General features: G+C 65.6%; 1 protein-coding gene across 5 annotated transcripts; it reads right to left on the reverse strand.

Moving 5' to 3' along the window:
• Positions 1 to 15,665, reverse strand: EPN1 (epsin 1). Of its 5 annotated transcripts, none has more exons than XM_075915182.1 (11): positions 15,160 to 15,664; positions 12,068 to 12,544; positions 11,010 to 11,259; positions 8,856 to 8,977; positions 7,787 to 7,861; positions 5,377 to 5,466; positions 4,890 to 5,181; positions 4,130 to 4,297; positions 3,962 to 4,042; positions 2,718 to 2,954; positions 1 to 1,616 (listed from the first exon to the last, which is right to left on the reverse strand). In XM_075915182.1, exons 2-11 carry the CDS (start codon positions 12,293 to 12,295, stop codon positions 1,276 to 1,278), a joined length of 1,884 nt encoding a protein of 627 aa, XP_075771297.1. In that variant the 5' UTR covers positions 12,296 to 12,544; positions 15,160 to 15,664; the 3' UTR covers positions 1 to 1,275. The 5 variants fall into 5 exon arrangements, with proteins under 5 accessions (XP_075771297.1, XP_075771296.1, XP_075771299.1 ...); XM_075915181.1 differs by having other exon boundaries at positions 8,844 to 8,977; XM_075915184.1 differs by lacking the exon at positions 7,787 to 7,861 and having other exon boundaries at positions 15,160 to 15,665.
• Positions 15,666 to 18,840: the final 3,175 nt, after the last annotated feature.

Consider the following 18,840-nt stretch of genomic DNA (forward strand, 5'->3'; position numbering starts at 1 on the left):
TGCCTTAGAAGAATCTCTGTTTATTATTAATTCATTGTAGCACATTCTGCATACACTGGGGGGGGGGGGGCACAAATGGGGGTGCAGAAATCAGACAGGGCCTCTCCCCCCAGCAGGGGGTCAGACTTAAGGACCAGCCCCCCGCCTCCAGCCACAGGAAAAGATCCGACATTGCTGGGGACTTCGGGGGGCGGGGGGGGGGGGGGGTGAGGCAAATCCCACCCCCTGCAATTGATTGGTGAAGGGGTGGGGGGGACCACAAACGAGAATTCATACACAGGCTGTGATTGGGGTGAAGCCAGAGCGCCCCAGGGGCTTCCTCTCCCGTGGGCACTGGGGGACCCGCCCCCCCGCAGGGGGCTGAGGCTGGGGGGGCGGAGCCAGGCCCCTATTCCCTACAGAGGGCAGTGCGGGAGGGGGAGGAGCCAGGGAAGAATGCTCACACAGCCAGCAGGGGGCGCTGTGGAGGTGGCACAGCCCTGGGGGGGCACGAATATGCAACTCAGACCTGGCCCCCCCCTGCCCCTCCCCTCCCGACTTGAGTCCGAGGACCGGTCGCTGAGGCTCAACTAGGTCCACATCCCAGCGCCGGCCCAGCTGGCCCTGCCCCACCACCATGGGGAGGGGGATTAAGGCAGCCCCACCCCCCACTCCAGACAGCAAGGCAGGGCAGCTCTGTCCAGGCAGTGTCATATCTGCCGTCACTTCCCCCCCACCCCCCCAAGTTCCTGGGGGTTCTCTCCACAGCTGCATCCGGGGAATGGCTCCTGCTGCCAGAGCCACGGCAAGGGGGCAGGTGGGGACCCCGCCCTGGGCTCTGGAGCGGGGGGGAGCGGAAGGGGGGGAGCGAGCAGCCCAATGCTGTAGTCTTACCCTGGTTGAACAAGGTGGGAATGTCCCATCAGCCCCTGGGGCTGGCTAGGGGGAGGGGCAGTAGTGTGCTAGGTGGGGGGGGGCTTGGGAGCAGCTATAACTTAAAGGGGCAGCAGCACCCTCATTTCCTGGAGGGGGGGGAGAACAGGTCTTGGAGGCGGAGCTTAGGGTGGGCTTGGCCTCAAAGGGGGCGGAGCTATGCAGGAGGAGGGGTTTAATACTGCCACCCTGCCCCCATTCAGTCTCAGGGAAGAAGGGGCACCGCCCCTGCCACGCCCACGGGCCCCTCCTCCTTGTCCCCCATGACAGGGGTTGCCGTCTTACAGACCCACTGCCAAGGCTCCCTCCCCCGGGCCCCTCCCGGGGCCACCTCCCCCCATCCCCACCCCTGCACCGGCCCCCTTATAGCAGGAAGGGGTTTGTGTTGCCCATGGACTGGGCCGAGGCGCTGGTGGGCACAACCCCCTGAGGGGGCATCATGGGGGCCATGGCCAGGGGGGAGAGACCAGGGGGTTGGGCCCCCACCATGGGAGAGACAGAGGCCAAGGGCACGACCGGCCCCAGGGGGGTGACTGAGACCATGGGGGGGACGAAGGGGGCGGCGGGGGGGCCCAGCCCCATGACGGGGCTGACACGCAGCTGGTTGAGGGTCAGCGAGGCGGGCTGGGCCGGCTGGAACGGGTTGGTGGCCGAGGCGCCAGCGGCGGCTCCCGGTGCCGACGCCACAGCTGCGGGCGCCGTCCCTGGAACAAGGGGGAGAGGATCGGACACCAGCCGCACGAGCAGGAGGAAACCCAGGAGTCCCGGCTCTAACCACTCAACTCCACTCCCCTTCCAGAGTCAGCGAGAGAACCCAGGAGTCCCGCCTCCCGCCCCCTCCCCCCACCAACCCCTAAGCCCCCAAACTCCACTCCCAGGGCCAGGAAGAGAACCCAGGAGTCCTGGCTCCTCCCCCCCCCCCCCTTCCCGGCTCTAACCACTCAACTCCACTCCCCTTCCAGAGTCAGCGAGAGAACCCAGGAGTCCTGCCTCCCGCCCCCTCCCCCCACTAACCCCTAAGCCCCCCAACTCCACTCCCAGGGCCAGGAAGAGAATCCAGGAGTCCTGGCTCCTCCCCCCCCCCCCTTCCCGGCTCTAACCACTGAACTCCACTCCCCTTCCAGAGTCAGCGAGAGAACCCAGGAGTCCTGCCTCCCGCCCCCTCCCCCCACTAACCCCTAAGCCCCCAAACTCCACTCCCAGGGCCAGGAAGAGAATCCAGGAGTCCTGGCTCCTCCCCCCCCCCCCTTCCTGGCTCTAACCACTCAACTCCACTCCCCTTCCAGAGTCAGCGAGAGAACCCAGGAGTCCTGCCTCCCGCCCCCTCCCCCCACTAACCCCTAAGCCCCCAAACTCCACTCCCAGGGCCAGGAAGAGAATCCAGGAGTCCTGGCTCCTCCCCCCCCCCCCTTCCCGGCTCTAACCACTGAACTCCACTCCCCTTCCAGAGTCAGCGAGAGAACCCAGGAGTCCTGCCTCCCGCCCCCTCCCCCCACTAACCCCTAAGCCCCCAAACTCCACTCCCAGGGCCAGGAAGAGAATCCAGGAGTCCTGGCTCCTCCCCCCCCCCCCTTCCTGGCTCTAACCACTCAACTCCACTCCCCTTCCAGAGTCAGCGAGAGAACCCAGGAGTCCTGCCTCCTGCCCCCTCCCCCCACTAACCCCTAAGCCCCCAAACTCCACTCCCAGGGCCAGGAAGAGAACCCAGGAGTCCTGGCTCCTCCCCCCCCCCTTCCCGGCTCTAACCACTGACCTCCACTCCCCTCCCCGGGCCAGGGAGAGAACCCAGGCGTCAGGGCGCTCACCTGTGGCCAGGAAGGGGTTGGAGGTTTTGGAGCTGGGGGGCACGAGGGGTTTGCTGATCAGCGAGTCCAGATCCACCAGGGCAGCGTTGGGACCCAGGAAGGACTCCGGGGTCTTGCGGGTGGGTTTGGAGGCTTCGGCCAGCGAGCCCCCGACAGCCGCCATGTCGAAGGCGCAGGGGCTGCGGGCGCCGGCCGCGCGAGACACGGGCACCTCCCCGGCCAGCAGGTCCAGCTCCCCTGGGAGCAGAGAGGAAAGAGGAGCTGACACACCTGCCAGCCCCATAGCGACGTGGGGCTGGGAGGGGCAGCCGACGCTAGAGTCCAGTCGCTACAGATGCTGACGGGTCCCGGCCCCAAGGACAAGGGGTTAATCAGCCCCCAAGCACACAGGAGAGGCCAGCTCTGGATTGGCGGGCTCAGGGGATAGGGAACGGGACAGGGGCTTTTCCCCTCCAGGGGGCGCCGGCTCCCACCTGGCCGCAGGGCAGGGATGGGCTGGCTTAGGGGGGCAGGGGCTTTTCCCCTCTAGGGGGCGCCGGCTCCCACCTGGCCGCAGGGCAGGGATGGGCTGGCTTAGGGGGACAGGGGCTTTTCCGCTCTAGGGGGCGCCGGCTCCCACCTGGCCGCAGGGCAGGGATGGGCTGGCTTAGGGGGACAGGGGCTTTTCCGCTCTAGGGGGCGCCGGCTCCCATCTGGCCGCAGGGCAGGGATGGGCTGGCTTAGGGGGACAGGGGCTTTTCCGCTCTAGGGGGCGCCGGCTCCCACCTGGCCGCAGGGCAGGGATGGGCTGGCTTAGGGGGGCAGGGGCCTTTCCCCTCCAGGGGGCGCCGGCTCCCACCTGGCCGCAGGGCAGGGATGGGCTGGCTTAGGGGGGCAGGGGCTTTTCCCCTCCAGGGGGCGCCGGCTCCCACCTGGCCGCAGGGCAGGGATGGGCTGGCTTAGGGGGGCAGGAGCCTTTCCCCTCCAGGGGGCGCCGGCTCCCACCTGGCCGCAGGGCAGGGATGGGCTGGCTTAGGGGGGCAGGGGCTTTTCCCCTCCAGGGGGCGCCGGCTCCCACCTGGCCGCAGGGCAGGGATGGGCTGGCTTAGGGGGGGCAGGGGCCTTTCCCCTCCAGGGGGCGCCAGCTCCCACCAGGGAGGACGTATTCAGGGCCCCCCCCATGGCTATCTCCCCTCACCCAGCGGAGGGAAGGCCAGACGGGCGAGGGGAGGAGGGGGAGGCAGCCGGAGGCCCCCCCAGCCCACCTGTGCTACTCCCTGACTTGGGCAGCGCGGGGCGCAGGCTGTCGAAATCCGAGAATTCGTCCGGCTCGAAGGCTCCGCTGGCTGTGGGGGGAGGAGAGAGGTGGGTTATGGGGAGTCCTGCCCCCTCCCAGAGCGGGGGAGGGAACCCGGGCGGCCTGGCCCACCCACCTGCGGTGCCGTTGGTGCTGGCTTTCGAAGGCGACCCCCCCCAGGGGTCGGGGAAGGTCTGCGCGGGGGCCCAGGGGTCGGCCGCGGGTTTCCCCTGGGGAGCTGGGGCTGGGCCCGACGACCACGGGTCACTGGCAGGGGCCGCTCCGCTCACTGCGGCGCCCCCGGCTGGAGGAGGGAAGAGCAGTCAGCAGCCACCGGCTTGGTCCCTTCCCCCTACCCACAATGCACTGCAGGGGACAGGGTGGGGGCAGCAGGGGGCGCTGGCTGGAGGGTGTGAGGGACATTGGGATATGGGGGGCGCCCCAACGGGCAGGGCTGTTTGCCCACCTCTGCTCCAGGACCAGCCCTGAATCCCCCAGGAAGGGGCTGAGGAGGGCCCCAGGCACATCCATGATGCTCCGACTCCAGGAGAGTCAGCCCGGGGGTCAAACCCTCCCCATCTCTCCACCGTGGGGCCTGTGGGGGCCAGGCAGGGGGAGAGCCAGGATTCAACAGATCTACGTTCTGTTCCCAGCCCTGCCCTGAGGCGCCCCCCCGTGCCTCAGTTTCCCCTCTGGGGCACAGAGACCACCCTGCTGTGGCTAGAGCTTTGACAAATCCCCTCCCTCTCCGGCCCCCTGGGACGCAGCAGAAGAGGGGGTCTCCACTCTGGCCCACGTGCTGGGGGAAGTGAGGGGGGCTGAGCAACAAAGGCAGGAGGGGCCCGGAGAGGCGGGTGCCCAGAGACCGGAGCGACAGGCACAACATGGAGACGTACCAGGCAGTGGGGCAGGGCCCGTCCCCTCCGGGTTCCAGGGGTCAGAGCTGGCGGCGGCCGGGGAGCCCCCCCAGGGATCTCCCGGGGCCGTGACGGTGGCAGGCGCCCCCCATGGATTGCCAGTGGAAGCCACGCCTCCGGGGGCCCCTCCCCAGGGGTCGGGGGCAGGCGGCCCCACAGGAGCAGGCACGGAGGCACCCCATGGGTCGGCGGGGGCTGGGGCACCCCATGGGTCCCCGGCGGCGGGGGGGGCTGGTGCAGTGAAGACATCAGCCAGGTCCATCAGTGACGACTGTGGGGGAGAAACATGGTGAAATGGGGGAGGGGGGAGCCAGTCACCTAGATGCACCCCGACACCCTGGCTCTGAGCCCAAACCAGTCGACAACCAGCTAGCGCCCCCCCACACACACAGCCCCCCCCCGCCTCCAAGTCAGACCCCTGTGGCTAAGCCCCGCCCCCTGCTACAGCCCCCGAGGGAGGGGTTACCTCCTCGCCCTTGGCTGGCACCGCCTCCTTCTTGCTCTCCTCGATAGCCATCTGCAGCCGCAGGTCGTCACCGCGCCGGATCCGCTCCTCCTGGGGGGGGTTGGCAAGGGAAATGGGGGGGCGTCAGCAGCGCACAAGGGGAACCCCGATCGGGGGGCAGAGGAGGGGAGCTGGAATACTCACCTGCTGCTGGTGTGGCAGCGCTCCCAGCTGTGGGTCCCAGCTGCAGCCCAGTGGTGTGGGGGGAGCCGTTTGCTGCCCCAGGCCCCAGGCCTATCCCATAATTCCCCCCAGTGCAGAGGGGCCTGTGGCATCCCGAGCAACTGGCAATTACGGGGCTCACAGATCCAGTCCCTGCCAGAGCCAGCCCCCCTCCCAGAGCTCAGGACAACCCAGGCCCACAAAGACAACGTAAAGGCCCCCCACTGCGGGCCAGACGTCTCAGCCCCTCCCACAACAGACCCCCCACCCCCCAGGAGCTAGGCACAGCCCCCCACAACTTACCAACGAAGTCTCCTGCCACAGTCCTCTTCTTCCCAGGAGCCAGACACGGCCCCCTCAGTCCCCCCTCAATTTTTCAGCTGCCCCCTCCCAAAACCAGCTACAGGCCCCCTGCCCTCTGTACCAGCTACACCTGCCCAAAGACAACTAGATTTGCCTGCCCCAGGCCTCCCGTACCAGGCCTGCCCCCCAGCCTGCCCCAAAGTGGCAATTACCCAGAGCGAAAGCCAGGCGGGAGAGGAAGGCTGGAGGGGGAGGGACAGACAGATTAGCGCGGGGGGGCGGAGGGGGATCAGGGTGAGGGTTAATAGGGGGCCGGGGGTTAGCGCACAGCTGCCGTGGAGAGACCCAAACGACCCAGAGAGATCCAGCCAGAACCTTTCAGAACCTTCTGCTGCCTCCGTTCTGGGGGAAGGGGGAGTCCTTGGCATTGCTCTCTAGAATTCAAGGGGGTACAAAGAAACCAGGAGGGGTGCTGGGGGAAACCTGGGCATTGGACGGGAGGGTGGGGTCGAGTGTGAGAGAAGGGGCTGGATGGGTCCATTGGGCAACACTGCCCAAGGAGCCAGCCAGTGATCAGAGGATGGGGGGGGGGGGGGGGGGAGAGTTGGAGAAAGAACCTAAGCACCCTGCTCCAACCACTAGGCCCCGCTGCCCTCCCAGAGCTGGGGACAGAACCAAAGCTTGAAGCTGGAATTGCTTCAGCCACCACTAAAATGCAGCCACCTGTGGGTTGGGGCGAGGCAGTTGCTAAACAAACATTTAGAACAGGAAGAAATGGGGGAACTAGAGGACACTATGTGGGTTTAGGGAAGTAACAGGGGAGGACAGAACATAAGAACGGCCGTCCTGGGTCAGGCCAAAGGTCCATCTAGCCCAGTAGCCTGTCGGCCGACAGTGGCCCAGAGGGGGTGGACCAAAGACAACGATCAAGCGATTCGTCTCCTGCCATCCTCTCCAGCCTCTGACAAACAGGCCAGGGGCACCATTCCTACCCCCTGGCTAACAGCCTTTTATGGACCTAACCTCCATGAATTTATCTAGCTCTTCACCGCCTCCTCTGGCAAGGAGTTCCACAGGTTGACTACGCGCTGTGTGAAGAAGAACTTTCTTTTATTAGTTTAAAACCTGCTCCCCATTCATTTCATTTGGTGTCCTCTAGTTCTATTCTGGGAACAAGTAAATAATTTTTTTTTAATCACCCTCTCCACACCGCTCATGATTTTATAGGCCTCTATCATACCATATCAAACAGAGTTCCAGTGGGGATCAGGCCCCTGGTGGGGAAAAGCTGCTGGACGATTTCACCTGCTAAGAACTTCAAGTGCATGGGGGGCACGGATCCCAGACACGCAACCCAATGGCACTTGGGAGGGGTTACAGAGCAGGAGCAAAACTGATCTGGGTACCTGGTGAGACAAACTGAGCAGGAGTGAAACTGACCTGGGTACCTGGCGAGACTGAAACTGACCAAGAGTGAAACTGGCCTCTGTACCCATGGGGACTGAAACTGACCAGAGGCTAGATTGATCTGGGCACCAGCAGGACTGAAACTGACCTGGGTATCCAGAGGGACTAAAACTGACCAGAGGTGAAACTGACCAGAGGTGAAACTGACCTGGGCATCCAGAGGGACTAAAACTGACCAGAGGTGAAACTGACCTGGGCATCCAGAGGGACTAAAACTGACCAGATGCCCCCAAGAGGAGGGCTAGGTGGAGAAGTTTCTCTCCTTTTAAGAGCATCTTTTCCCTGGAGGCGAGAAAAGTTCTGCGAGGTGATGACGAGCAGTGAGTGGAGTTAGCGCTGATCTAGTCGGGGCGGGGGTTAGTGCAGTGGGGGTGGGGGGAAGGCCAGCCCACACTCCTATGGTGGGGAGGGTGTTAGATCGTCCGGGGGCGGCTCTAACCTTGTCGTGCTCCTCTCTGCTCAAGCTAAGAGCGAGCTGGAGCTGCAGGTCTTCTTCGGCGACGGCAACGGGGGGCTGACGGGGGCGGAGAGAGCAGAGAATGAAGGCGCGGCAGGGCACACACCCATGGGGGAGGGGCAGGGCAGGGGGGAGGTTTGGCCCACGGGTAGGAAAGAGAACAGGATCGACCCTCCCATGCCTGCCGGGGGAGCTCGAGGCACACACACAGGGGGAAATGAACAGGCGGCGGGGGGGGGGGGGCGGCTAATGCCGGGAGGCAGTGGATGGGAGAAGAGCAGCAGACGGAGAGGGAGCAGGGGGCCCTGTGGTGCCTGGGATGCAGGGGGACCAGGCTCAGGCAGGGCAGTGGGTAGGGGGCAGAGGACGGGGGCGCAGACAGACACGGCAGTGGAAGCACAGAGAGGGGGAGACGGGCTCTGTTTGGGGGAGCTCCTCTCGGCTGCCCAGATGCGGTTTGCTCCGGGGAAGCGGATTATCCGTAAGGGGGTGAGGAGCAGGGGGAGCTGGGATGAATGAAGGGGGCCGTGCAGGATGCCGGCTGGTACAGAGGATTGGGGGGGGCTGCCCCCCATCTCCGCCTGGAGGGTTGGACACAGAACTCAACAGGTCCTGGCTCTTTGCCCGACAGCTTTGGGGAGGGTTAACTGGGGGGAGCTGGGGCTGGACCCCACTGTGTGTGGGTGTCACCCTGCCCTCCTAAAGCCTGTGTACCCCAAAACAGCCCCCCTCAGCAGGCTACCACAGCCCCACCCCCTACCAGGACCCATCTGGCCCCAGGGCAGGGGCTGGCTGGCTCCTGGGGGCAGGGAACGGGGCCTGAGGCCCGGCCCAGCCCCACTCCCGCAGCGCTGCACCTATCCCAGCGCCCGGTGTCGGAGGCAGCCTGGCCACAATCAGGGGCCACTGGGCACCCCCAGGGCAGCAGCAGGGAGGCCGAGGGCTGGACGCTGCCCTCGGAGCACCTCCCCTCGGGGGGACGATGATCACAAGTAGCCCCCCTCCCCCCCGCGCCCCGCAGCCGCTGCTCCAGATTTACCTTGCTCCTTACCTGCTCCGCTTCTTCCTTGCTCATGGCCAGCGCCAGCTGCAGCTGCAGCTCCTCCTCACCGCTGCTCTGGGGCCAGGCCTGCTCTGCCTCCGTCGGGGCGCTGGCGGCCGAGGCCGATGAGGCTGCAGGGAAGAAAGACACGATGCAGCCCCTCGGGGGTGGGCAGGGGCTGGGGACACGGAGCCTCCCCCGCCTGGCACCTGGACAGCCCCTCGGGGGGTGGGGGAGGGCTGGGTACACGAGGACCCCGCACCCGGCCCTGGCACATGGCCCCTCTGGGGTGGGCAGAGGCTGGGTACAAGGGGACCTCCCGGGCACGGGACACCAGTGATTCTGCAGCAGCCCGGCCCGGCCTGACAGGACAGGAGGGGGACGCAGTGGGGTGCGAGGCCAGGCTCCGCTGTGGTCGCCCAGGCCTTGGGGCTCTATTTTTCTCCTCAGAGAACGGAGCAGGGAGGCGCCCCGGGGCCAGGCCGCGTCCCACTCGGCCCCTTCCAGCAGCACGGAGCACCCTGGCGAGCGCCTCCCGCAGGCTCCCTGGGGCTCGTGCCCCACCAGACGCCACCCGCCCCTGGAGACACCGGGCACCAGCTGTCAGGCCTGGCCGGCGCCCGGCTCCCTTGCGCTGTGGCAGCCGCGCCTCCAGGGGGAGGAGGAGGAGAGGCAGGTGCCCGTGTCTGCCCCAAGATCTGCCCCCCAGACACGGACCAAGCACTGGCCCAGTGAACTGACCGGGTGGGCCGGGGGCACAGGGGAGCCATGGAGGGGGGCATGATGGTGTCTCTGTCTCTTTAAGGGCCTGGCTGTTCCCCTCCCCTGCTTATCAGTGCTGCACTGGCAGAGGGGCAAGGTCTCTGGCTCAGCCCAGATAAGAGCCGTGGGGCAGGGCGGGATCCGCAGGGAGGGGCTGGGGGGAGGGACACGCGTGTTCTCCCCCTTCGCTTCCTGCTGCAGGCGGGGGCAGCGCTGGGCTGGCAGAGGCTGCGGGGTGGGAGTGGGGGGGGCGCAGGCAGAGCTGGGGGGGGTTGAGGGGCTGGCTCTGTTGCTGTGTTGGTGGGGAGAGTTGCCAGGTGGGACAGAGGGGGCGGAGCCAGCAGGGGTCAAAGTTCACAGATAAAGTGGATGCCAGATGGGCAGGGGGTTGGCACAGCCTCTGATTGGCTCCAAACCCTGCCTGTCTGCACCCCATGTCCCACCCACCCCCGCAGGGCAGGGCATGGCCCCACCCCCTCTCGCCCCCCTGAACTGCAGGTGCTGAGCCCCCCCCCCCCGTGGGGTGGAGTCTGAGGCTGTTCCCTTGGGGGGGGGGGGGGGAGCATTCACTGTTGGCAACAGCTGCCGGGCAGGGAACCGGGACCTGGCTGGGTCGTGGAGGGCAGAGGGGCCCTGCAGAGCCCCCCAGCTGTACGGCAGGCGCCTCCCCTGAGCCACACAGCCCTCACCCCCCCCCCCCAGCCCCACAGCCATCCCTGGGGCCCCCCCCGAGCCCCACAGCTCTCACCTGCCCCCCCTCCCAGCCCCACAGCCACCCCTGGGGCCCCCCCGAGCCCCACGGCCCTCACCCGCCCCCCGACCGCCTCTGAGCCCCCCCAAGCCCCACAGCCCTCACCCACCCCCAAACAGGCCCCAAGCCCCACATCCTTCACCTGCCCCCCGAGCCCCACGGCCACCCCTGAGCCCCCCCCCCCCCCACGAGCCCCACAGCCCTCACTCGCCCCCCGAGACTCACGGCCACCCCCAAGCCCTAAAGCCCTCACCTGCACCCCCCCCGTCCACTGCTGCCCCCTTGAGCTTTCAAACCTCAGAGCCAACCCCCAACTCTCACCCACCCTCCTGAGCCATGGCTGTACCCCCCAAGCTCCAGTCGTCACCTATCCCCTGAACTTCTCAGCTGCCCCCCTGAACTCAACACCCATCCCCTGCCTCCCCAACCTTAAAGTCACGCTCCGGAGCCCAACCCTAACCCTAGCCCACTCCCTGAACCTCACAGCTGGCCCCCACAAGCCCAAGGGCTGTCACCGGCCACTCACCCCCAGTTCCACAGCTGTCATCTGGCCCACTGAGTCCCCCAGCCCCCCCAGCCATCGCCTGCCCCCCTCCCCCCGAACCTCAGAGGTGAAAGGTGGCCGGGGCCCCGCGAGCAGGACCGCCTACCCGTGCAGGTCTGTGCCAGCTTCTCCTTGGTCTTGAGGGCGTGGGCCCGTTCCTCCTTGAGCCGCTCGTCGTCCCGGAGCAGGGCCACCAGCTGCTTGGCCTTCTCCCGCACGTTGACGCCCTGGTCCTTGCCGTCCCGGTCGACGTACTGGAAATCCTTCAGCGTCTGGACGGCGTAGATGTTCTCCTTGCACTGCTGGGCCACGCGCTCCGAGCCCGTCTTGATCAGGTACTCCATGAGCGTCATGGCCTGGGGGGGGCAGGCCAGTCTCAGTCCATGGCCCCCACGGTGCCTCCGCCAGCCCGCCCAGCCCCCTGAGTGGTACAGGCGCCCCCCGCGGCCAGAGCCTCCCCGCCCAGCCCCCCGCAGGGCGCAGGCACCCCCACAGCCAGAGCCCCCACATCGCTTCCACCCAGCCCTTCCCACACAGCGCATGCACCCCCGCAGCCAGAGCCCCCACAACACTTCCACTGAGCCCCACAACACCCCTCCCCCGCAGGGCATATGCACCCCCCCCCACAGCCAGAGCCCACCTGCCCATCCACCCACAAAGCTGCTGTTTGTAGGCCACCCCTTCCCCACATAGAGAAGGCAGGCGGGGAGCAGGATCTAGTGGTTAGAGCTGGGGGGGGGCGGGGTTGCAAGCCAAGGCTTCTGGGTTGTATCCACAGCTCTGGGAGAGGGTGGAGGCTAGTGGTCAGAGCAGAGACTGGAAGGCAGGACTCCACAGCTCTGGAAAGGTAGTGAGGGCTAGCGGTTAGAGCTGGGAGGCACAGCTCTGGAAAGGTAGCGAGGGCTAGCAGTTAGAGCTGGGAGGCACAGCTCTGGAAAGGTAGCGAGGGCTAGCGGTTAGAGCTGGGAGGCACAGCTCTGGAAAGGTAGCGAGGGCTAGCGGTTAGAGCTGGGAGGCAGGACTCCACAGCTCTGGAAGGGTAGTGAGAGCTAGCGGTTAGAGCAGCGAGGCAGGACTCCTGGGTTGTCGCCCCAGTTCCGGGCGGAGGTCGAGGGGACTAGTGGTTAGGGCAGGGTGCTGGGAGGCAGGACCCCGGGGCGGCACCTTGTAGACGTGGCGCCAGTTCTTGCCGTGGTCGTTGAGCCGTTTCCAGATCATGCTCATGATCTCCGAGAAGGCCACCACGTTGTAGGTGAGGTCGGCGATCTCCGACATGAGCGAGCTGGACGGGCCCCAGGGGTCGTTGGACGTGGCCTCCCGCACCTTGATCTCTGCCTCCGAGTAGTTGTGGACGATGTTTTTCATCTGGCGCCGCAGCGAGGAGGTCGACATGGTGGGAGGGGAGGGGGGCGGCCCGGCTGCGGGGCAGCTCCTGGTCCCAGTCCTGCGAGGGGAGGGGGGGCACCCCCGTGTCCGTGCAATGGGGAGGGCCCCGGATCCCTGGCCGGGGGGCAGGAAATCCCCCTGTGTCCGTGCGATGGGGAGGGCTGGCACCAGCGGGTGCAGGGAGGGGGGTCAGGCCACTCTCTGGGCCTGGGCCGGCAGGGGCGAGCCGGTCATGACGGCCACTCACAGCCACACCTGCAACACACAGAGAGCAGGGTCAGTGACTCCATGACACAGAGCCGGCACGAGACGCAGCCAGGGGGGCAGGGTTCTCCCCCCAGCACTGGGAGGAGAGTGGGGGCTAGTGGTTAGAGCAGGAGACTCCTGGGTTCTCTCCCAGGCTCTGGGGCTCAAAAGGGGGGCTGGGAGCCAGGAGTCCGACACTCCCCCGGGGGGGACTGGCTTCCGGGGCCTCCTCTGTCCCTCCCCGGCGGGAGCGTGCGGGCAGGGAGCACTAACTCTGGGAGGGGTCGGGGGGGGTCTAGACCCAGGAGAGAACGCACCCAAGCTGGCGGGAGGCAGCAGCAGCCAGTGGTTGGAGCCCCCAGCGGCTGGACGCCAAGCGCAGCTGGAATTCAGCCTCCAGCCAAAGGCCCCGGGGAAGGAAGAGACACAGAGCTCTGGGGGCGCCGCACTGTGGGGGTGGGGGAGGGACTCGCCCCTCCCGTCACAGCCGGCCCCGCAGCCAGACGTGTGTTAGCCTGGGGCTAGGGGCGTGCAGGTGACCCGCTCCCCATGCTCTGCCCCAGAGGGGCCGCACCCCAGCACCAGGGATGGGTGCCTGGATAACCAGCACCCAGCTCTACCCCAGAGGCAGCCACATCTCCGGACCCAGGGATCGGAGCCACGGAGCAGAGCCCGGCGAGCGCCGGGGGAAGGAAGGAAAGCTCCAGGCGTCCTGGCGCCATGACTCAGAAAGGCACAAGGCCTCACTTCCTTCCCCTCTGGCTGCTGCCAGCTGGGACCCGGGAGCTGCAGGGGCTGGAGACCTCCAGGGGGTGGAATGCAGGTTCCCCCTGGCCCTCAGAGCCCATGCAGTGGTCCTGCAGTGCTCCTGGGACTCAGGGAACCCCCTCCCCTTCTTCCCATGCAGGCCACCCCCCGCTTCATGGAGAGAGGGCAGGGAGAGAACCCAGGAATCCTGGCTCCCAGCCCCTGCCCGTTCTAACCACTAGACCCCCCCACCCAAAGCTGGGAAGAGAACCCAGGAGTCCTGCCTCCCTGCTCTAAGCACTAATCTGCCTCCTACCCACTGGACCTTCCCATAACCACACGCTGGTCGGAGGGCTTGTCGCAGCTCTTCTCACACCCCCTCCACGCCCTGCCAATCCCAGGGGGTCTCATGTCAGACCCAACCCCCAGAGCCCTGGGGAGTGGGAGTCCCGCCCCTCACCCGTGAAGGGTGGACCAACAGGCTCCAGCAGGTTTGGGGCCGACTATGAAATTGACCGGGCGGCAGGGGCCTATCCCCCGCGGGGATTTTGCAACAGTTCCCTGGCTCCGGTAGCAGAAAGCCAAGAGGAGCGGCACAATGACACGGGGGAGACCCGACTGCTCAGATCAGCCCCTCGCTAGCCAGAGGCCCAGATGGGTGCCCCAGAGCTGCACCTGAGGGGACTCCCGGCTCTGCGAGCGCCAAGCACCACGCCCGGCGAGGAGGCAGATGGAAGGGAACCAGCTGGGATCCACCACGCTAGCTGGGATCCGCACAGCACCGTCCTGATCTCCCCGTCAGCTCCCTGTCCAAACCGGCCAGCTGTCCCCAGCCCCGGTAGCTCTCCAGAGAGGGGTGGGAGCAGGTGGGGATACAACAGCACAAAGGCACTTCCGGGAGCCCTCTCGGGGGACCATAAATCATCCAGGCTGTGGAGAGTTTCTCTCTCACCCCACGAGTCAGCTACCCCCCCCCCCCCCACTGTGCCATGGGCTGCCCATAAACCTGCTTGGGCTGCCGGGCAGCCAGACAGGGAGGGTCTGGACGTGACAATGAACCACGTGAGAGAGAAGGCTGAGCTGGGGGATTAGAACCACTCCCTGCGGTGGTCAAGGCCGCTGGCCAGCCAGCCAGCCTGCCTGCCTCCCCTTTTCCTCCAATTCCCTCCCCGCCTCTGGGCCAGCCCCACTCACCCCCTCCCTGCCCAGGGATCTCCCTGGGTCAGCCCCACTCCCCCCAAGCACCGTGTCCCCAGACCAATCCTTCCCTGCCTCACACACTCCTACACCAGGCCCCCAGATTAGGCACCACCAGTCGCACTCCCGTGCCCTCCCACCCCCGTGTGGGTACAAGACGGGCCTCTTCTGGATTCCCCAAACGGCCTCCCCTGTCCCCTTTGGCCACCCTGCAAAGCCGGGGCGGGCATGACAGCCTGGCCCCCCCTCCACAACACCCGGGGCCCAGATCCCCCATGCTGGGCAGCACTGGCCTTCTCTCCAGCCTCTGCAAGCTGCCCCCCAGCCCGAGCCGAAGGCACCAGCCCGATCTCCCCTGCCAGGGCAGCCCGGCCCTCCCGTGAACTCTGGACAGCGCGGGGCGCGCCGCCAGCCCGTCAAAGGGGTGATCGGCAGTTGGCACCGGCGCTGACTCAGAGGGACGAGTCCCTCTCACCTCCCACGCTCGCCGGCTCGCAGAAAGCAGAGCCCAGGGCGGCCGCCCTCGCTGGCAGCGCCCGGGGGGGGGGGAGGGTCCCCAAAGCGGCGAAGGGGGAGCGGATTTCACAGGTGGGGAAACTGAGGCAGAGAAGAGCTCCAGGCGCGCTAACCCCTAGGCCCTGCTGCCAGCGGAGCCGAGACGCGCCCCGCGCAGGACTCACCTCGCGTCCCCCGCGGGGGCCGGGACGGAAGAAGCTTCGCGGGGCACCGGGGCCGCCGCCCGGCGGGGGGGGGGGGGGGCGGACCAGCCCCCGGGGTCACCCCCCGTCCGGGTTCAGGCCCCGCGGCGCTGGCGGGGGGGGGTTCAGGGGCGGGCGGGGGGGTCTCTCGCCCACCGACCCACCCCCTCTGATCCCCCCCTATCCCCGGGCGGGGCGCGGGCCCAGGGGGGGCATGTCAGGGCCCCGCGCGGGGGGGGGCTGCCCCCTTGGCCCAGTGGGGGGGGGCTCCCCGGGCGGGGGGGCTCAGATCGGGCGGAGAAGCCGGGGGGGGGGGGGCTGAGTCCCGCCCTGAGGGGGTGTCACTTGGGGGGGGGGGTCCCCGGGCCGGTGGGGGAGGGGCGCTCTCGCCCGGCTCTAGGGGCCCCGGAGGCTCCGCTCGGCGCTAGAGCGGCCGCGGCTGCTGGACCCTCCGCACCGGAAGCGGAAGCCGCCGCCCGCCCTCACTTCCGCCCTGCTCCCCCGCCGGGCTTCCGCCCTCGCCGTGACGTCACTTCCTGCCTCTCCCATGACGCCGGGAAGCTGCGCCGCGCCCCGCCTCCCTCTGTCCTCCCCTTGGCCCCGCCCCCATGGTTGCGTGGCCCCGCCCCCCTTGACCCCTCACCTCCCGTGAGGCTTTGGCCCCGCCCCCTTGACTCCCTGCCCAATAGATTGACCTTTGACCCACCCTGCTGACCCTTTGACCTGCCCCATGACCTTTGACCTGCCCTGATGACCCCAGCCCTGCTCCCCCCCCAGGTCTGGCAGGGTGACACTGTGACCCCCCCCCCCCCCTCCCCCGCTGCCTGTTGAGCCCTTGGCCCCGTGCACTGACCCCGGCCCCGGGGGGGGGCTGCCCTGATGGGATCTGACCCGGCGGCTCCTCGCGGGGGCAGGTGGCCGCGCCGCCAGGGAGAAAACCCAGGACGGGGGTGGGGGTGGGGAGGGAAATAGGCCCCCACCCAAGACAAATATCCGGCCTCCCCTGTGCAGCTGGGACACCTACCCACAGAGAAGTCCCCTTGGCCCCACGTGTTGGCTTCCTTGACCCAGCACAAGGACTTCTCGGCCTGGCGCAGATTCATAGGAGCATCTAGTCTGACCCCCTGTCTAGCACAGGCCACAGCCCTGCCCCCCCCCCCCCCCCCCCCAGTAATTCCCAGACCCCGTCTCTTAGGAAAACATCCAGTCTGGAGTGAAACATTCCCAGGGATGGCGAATCCACTGGGACACGTGGTAAGTTGTGCCGACGGTTAATTAACGGACGCCTTCGTACCAACCTGAATTTGTCTGGCTCTAATTTCCAGCCACGGAAGCAGCTTAGACTTTTCTTTGCTAGATCGAAGAGCTTGTTATTAAACATTTATTCCCCACATAGGTACTTAGAAACTCAATTAGCTTCTCTTTGCTTAATGGACTAGATTGGGCTCCGTGAGTCTGTCACAGTACAGCAGGTTTTCTAACCCTTTCTCCTTTCTCCTGGCTCTTCTCTGACCCCTCTCCAGTTGATCAACAGCCTTCATGAATTGTGGTGAATTTATTTCTCAGCACCTCAATGTTGTGCAATGTGCTCATCTCTTTGCGGTTTCTGCAGGCTCCTCTTGCTAATTGTGTGGCACACACACACGCGCTACTCTAGCCAGCTTGTCCACAAGGAGATTGGGCCCTCTTCTCTTCAGCTGGAGGCGTCCAACCGTTATACCTTGAGGGGTTTGCAACAGGTGCCATATGAAAAGAAATTAAAAAGACTGGGACTTTTCAGCTTAGAAAAAAAAGTCTATAAAATCATGCCAGGTATGGAGAAAGTGAATAAGGAAAAAAGTTATTTACTTGTTCCCACAACATAAGAAAAGTAGGGGGTCACCAGATGAAATTAGTAGGTAGCAGGTTTAAAACAAACAAAAGGACGTTTTTTTTCACACAGTGCACAGCCAACCTGTGGAACTCCTCGCCAGAGGAGGTTGTGAAGACCAGGATTTTAACGGGTGTCAAGAAAGAACTAGATAAATTCATGGAGATTCGGTCCATCAATAGCTATTAGCTGGGGTGGGTAGGAATGGTATCCCTAGCCTCTGTTGGCCAGGGGCTGGAAATGGATGACAGGAGAGGGATTACTTGATGATTCCCTTCTGGGGCAACTGGTATTGGACACGGTCGAAAGACAGGACGCTGGGCTATGGACCTTTGCTATGACCCAGTCTGGCTATTCTTATGTTCACCCCTTCTCCCCGCGGAAGGCGGTCAAATGTTCAAATAACCCCAAACCCTCCGCCGCTAACCTAGCAAGCACTTCACCTCCAGAATCTCCAGCCTCCTGTCTTCCTTTGCTTGAGGGACGGGACTGATCTTGGAGAAGACGGCTCGGCTGTTCTGTTTCTTCCCTCACGTCCTCCGCTGCCCAGGAGGTATCCCGCTAAAGCAGCTTCCATCCAGCCATCACCAAGCCATCTCGGCCTGATGGCCTCTAGACCCAGTCAGGTGACTCTTTGACCCAGCCTGATGCCACGTTTCTCAGGTCCCTTGGCCTACTGTGATGAGCCCCAAACTGGACACGGGGACCAGTCTGACCCCATCTGGTGATCCCTTAACCCAAGGAGATGATCCATTCGATCCGTCTGCACGTCAGGTTCCTACGTGATGGCCCCCGCCCCTGCCGGCCCGAAGAGAGGGGCCAAACAGGCAGCGCAGCGAAGGACTGCACAAGCCGCCCCCCTCCCAGGCTCGCACCCACTGGTTTGCTGTTATAGGGTCTCCTGTGGCAGTGGAGGAGGGGTACTGGTTTGTTATTGTAGGGCAGGGGTGGTCAACCCGTGGTTCGTGAACCGAATGCGGCTCTCCCCACCCCCCCAAAAGTGCAACTCACACAGCCTCCCCCGTGGCTTGCAAAGCTGCCCCAGCGCCCCTCCAATCGGCCCCCTGTGCTCACCGGGGCAGGGAGCCATCCGGAGGTGATTGAAAATGGGAGCTGCAAGATGGCGGCAGCCAATGGGAGCCTGCTATGGCCCAAAAGCCCAAGCCCATGTTTTTTTAAAGGGGCAGTGTGTGGTTTTTTTTTTGCTCGACAATTCTGGTGCAGCTCTTTGCATTTCTTCCGCCGGTTTCAGCTCTCTTTATTTAATGGGTTTCCCGCCCCCCCATTGTAGGGTCTTTCCCGAGCAGTGGAATTGTTATTGTAGGGTCTCTCTGGAATCATGACACTGCAGCTCAGCCGCTGTTCTTGTAGGGTCTGTAGTCCAAAATAGCCGTAGGGCATGATGGAGGCACATCCCCATCCTATGGGACTGAGGGCCCATCTCAAGGAGCTGCATAGAGTATGGCCCATTCCCGCCAGCGCCCCAGGGTAGGGCAGGCCTTGACGGTAGACACCCTGAGACAGCTGGGCCCCAAGCCTCACCCGAAGCAGCCCCCGGCTCCATGAGCCTCTGGTCCCCTCACACTAGGGAGACCCACTTCTCAGGGGCAGAGCGGGGCTTAGGCGCTGTGGTCCAGCCTGTTGGGAACCGGGCAGAGACCCAGTGAACCCCTTTCAGGCAGGGGCCACAAAGCAACTGGAAGCCACAGCCAGCTACAGCAGCCATGGAGGGGAAAGGCTCCAGGCCCCCTTCCCCACCCTTCTGAGCCAGCCTGTCCCTGCCCTGGGGGTGG

Source organism: Pelodiscus sinensis, unplaced genomic scaffold (assembly GCF_049634645.1).
Source record: "Pelodiscus sinensis isolate JC-2024 unplaced genomic scaffold, ASM4963464v1 ctg34, whole genome shotgun sequence".
Lineage (NCBI taxonomy): Eukaryota > Metazoa > Chordata > Testudines > Trionychidae > Pelodiscus > Pelodiscus sinensis.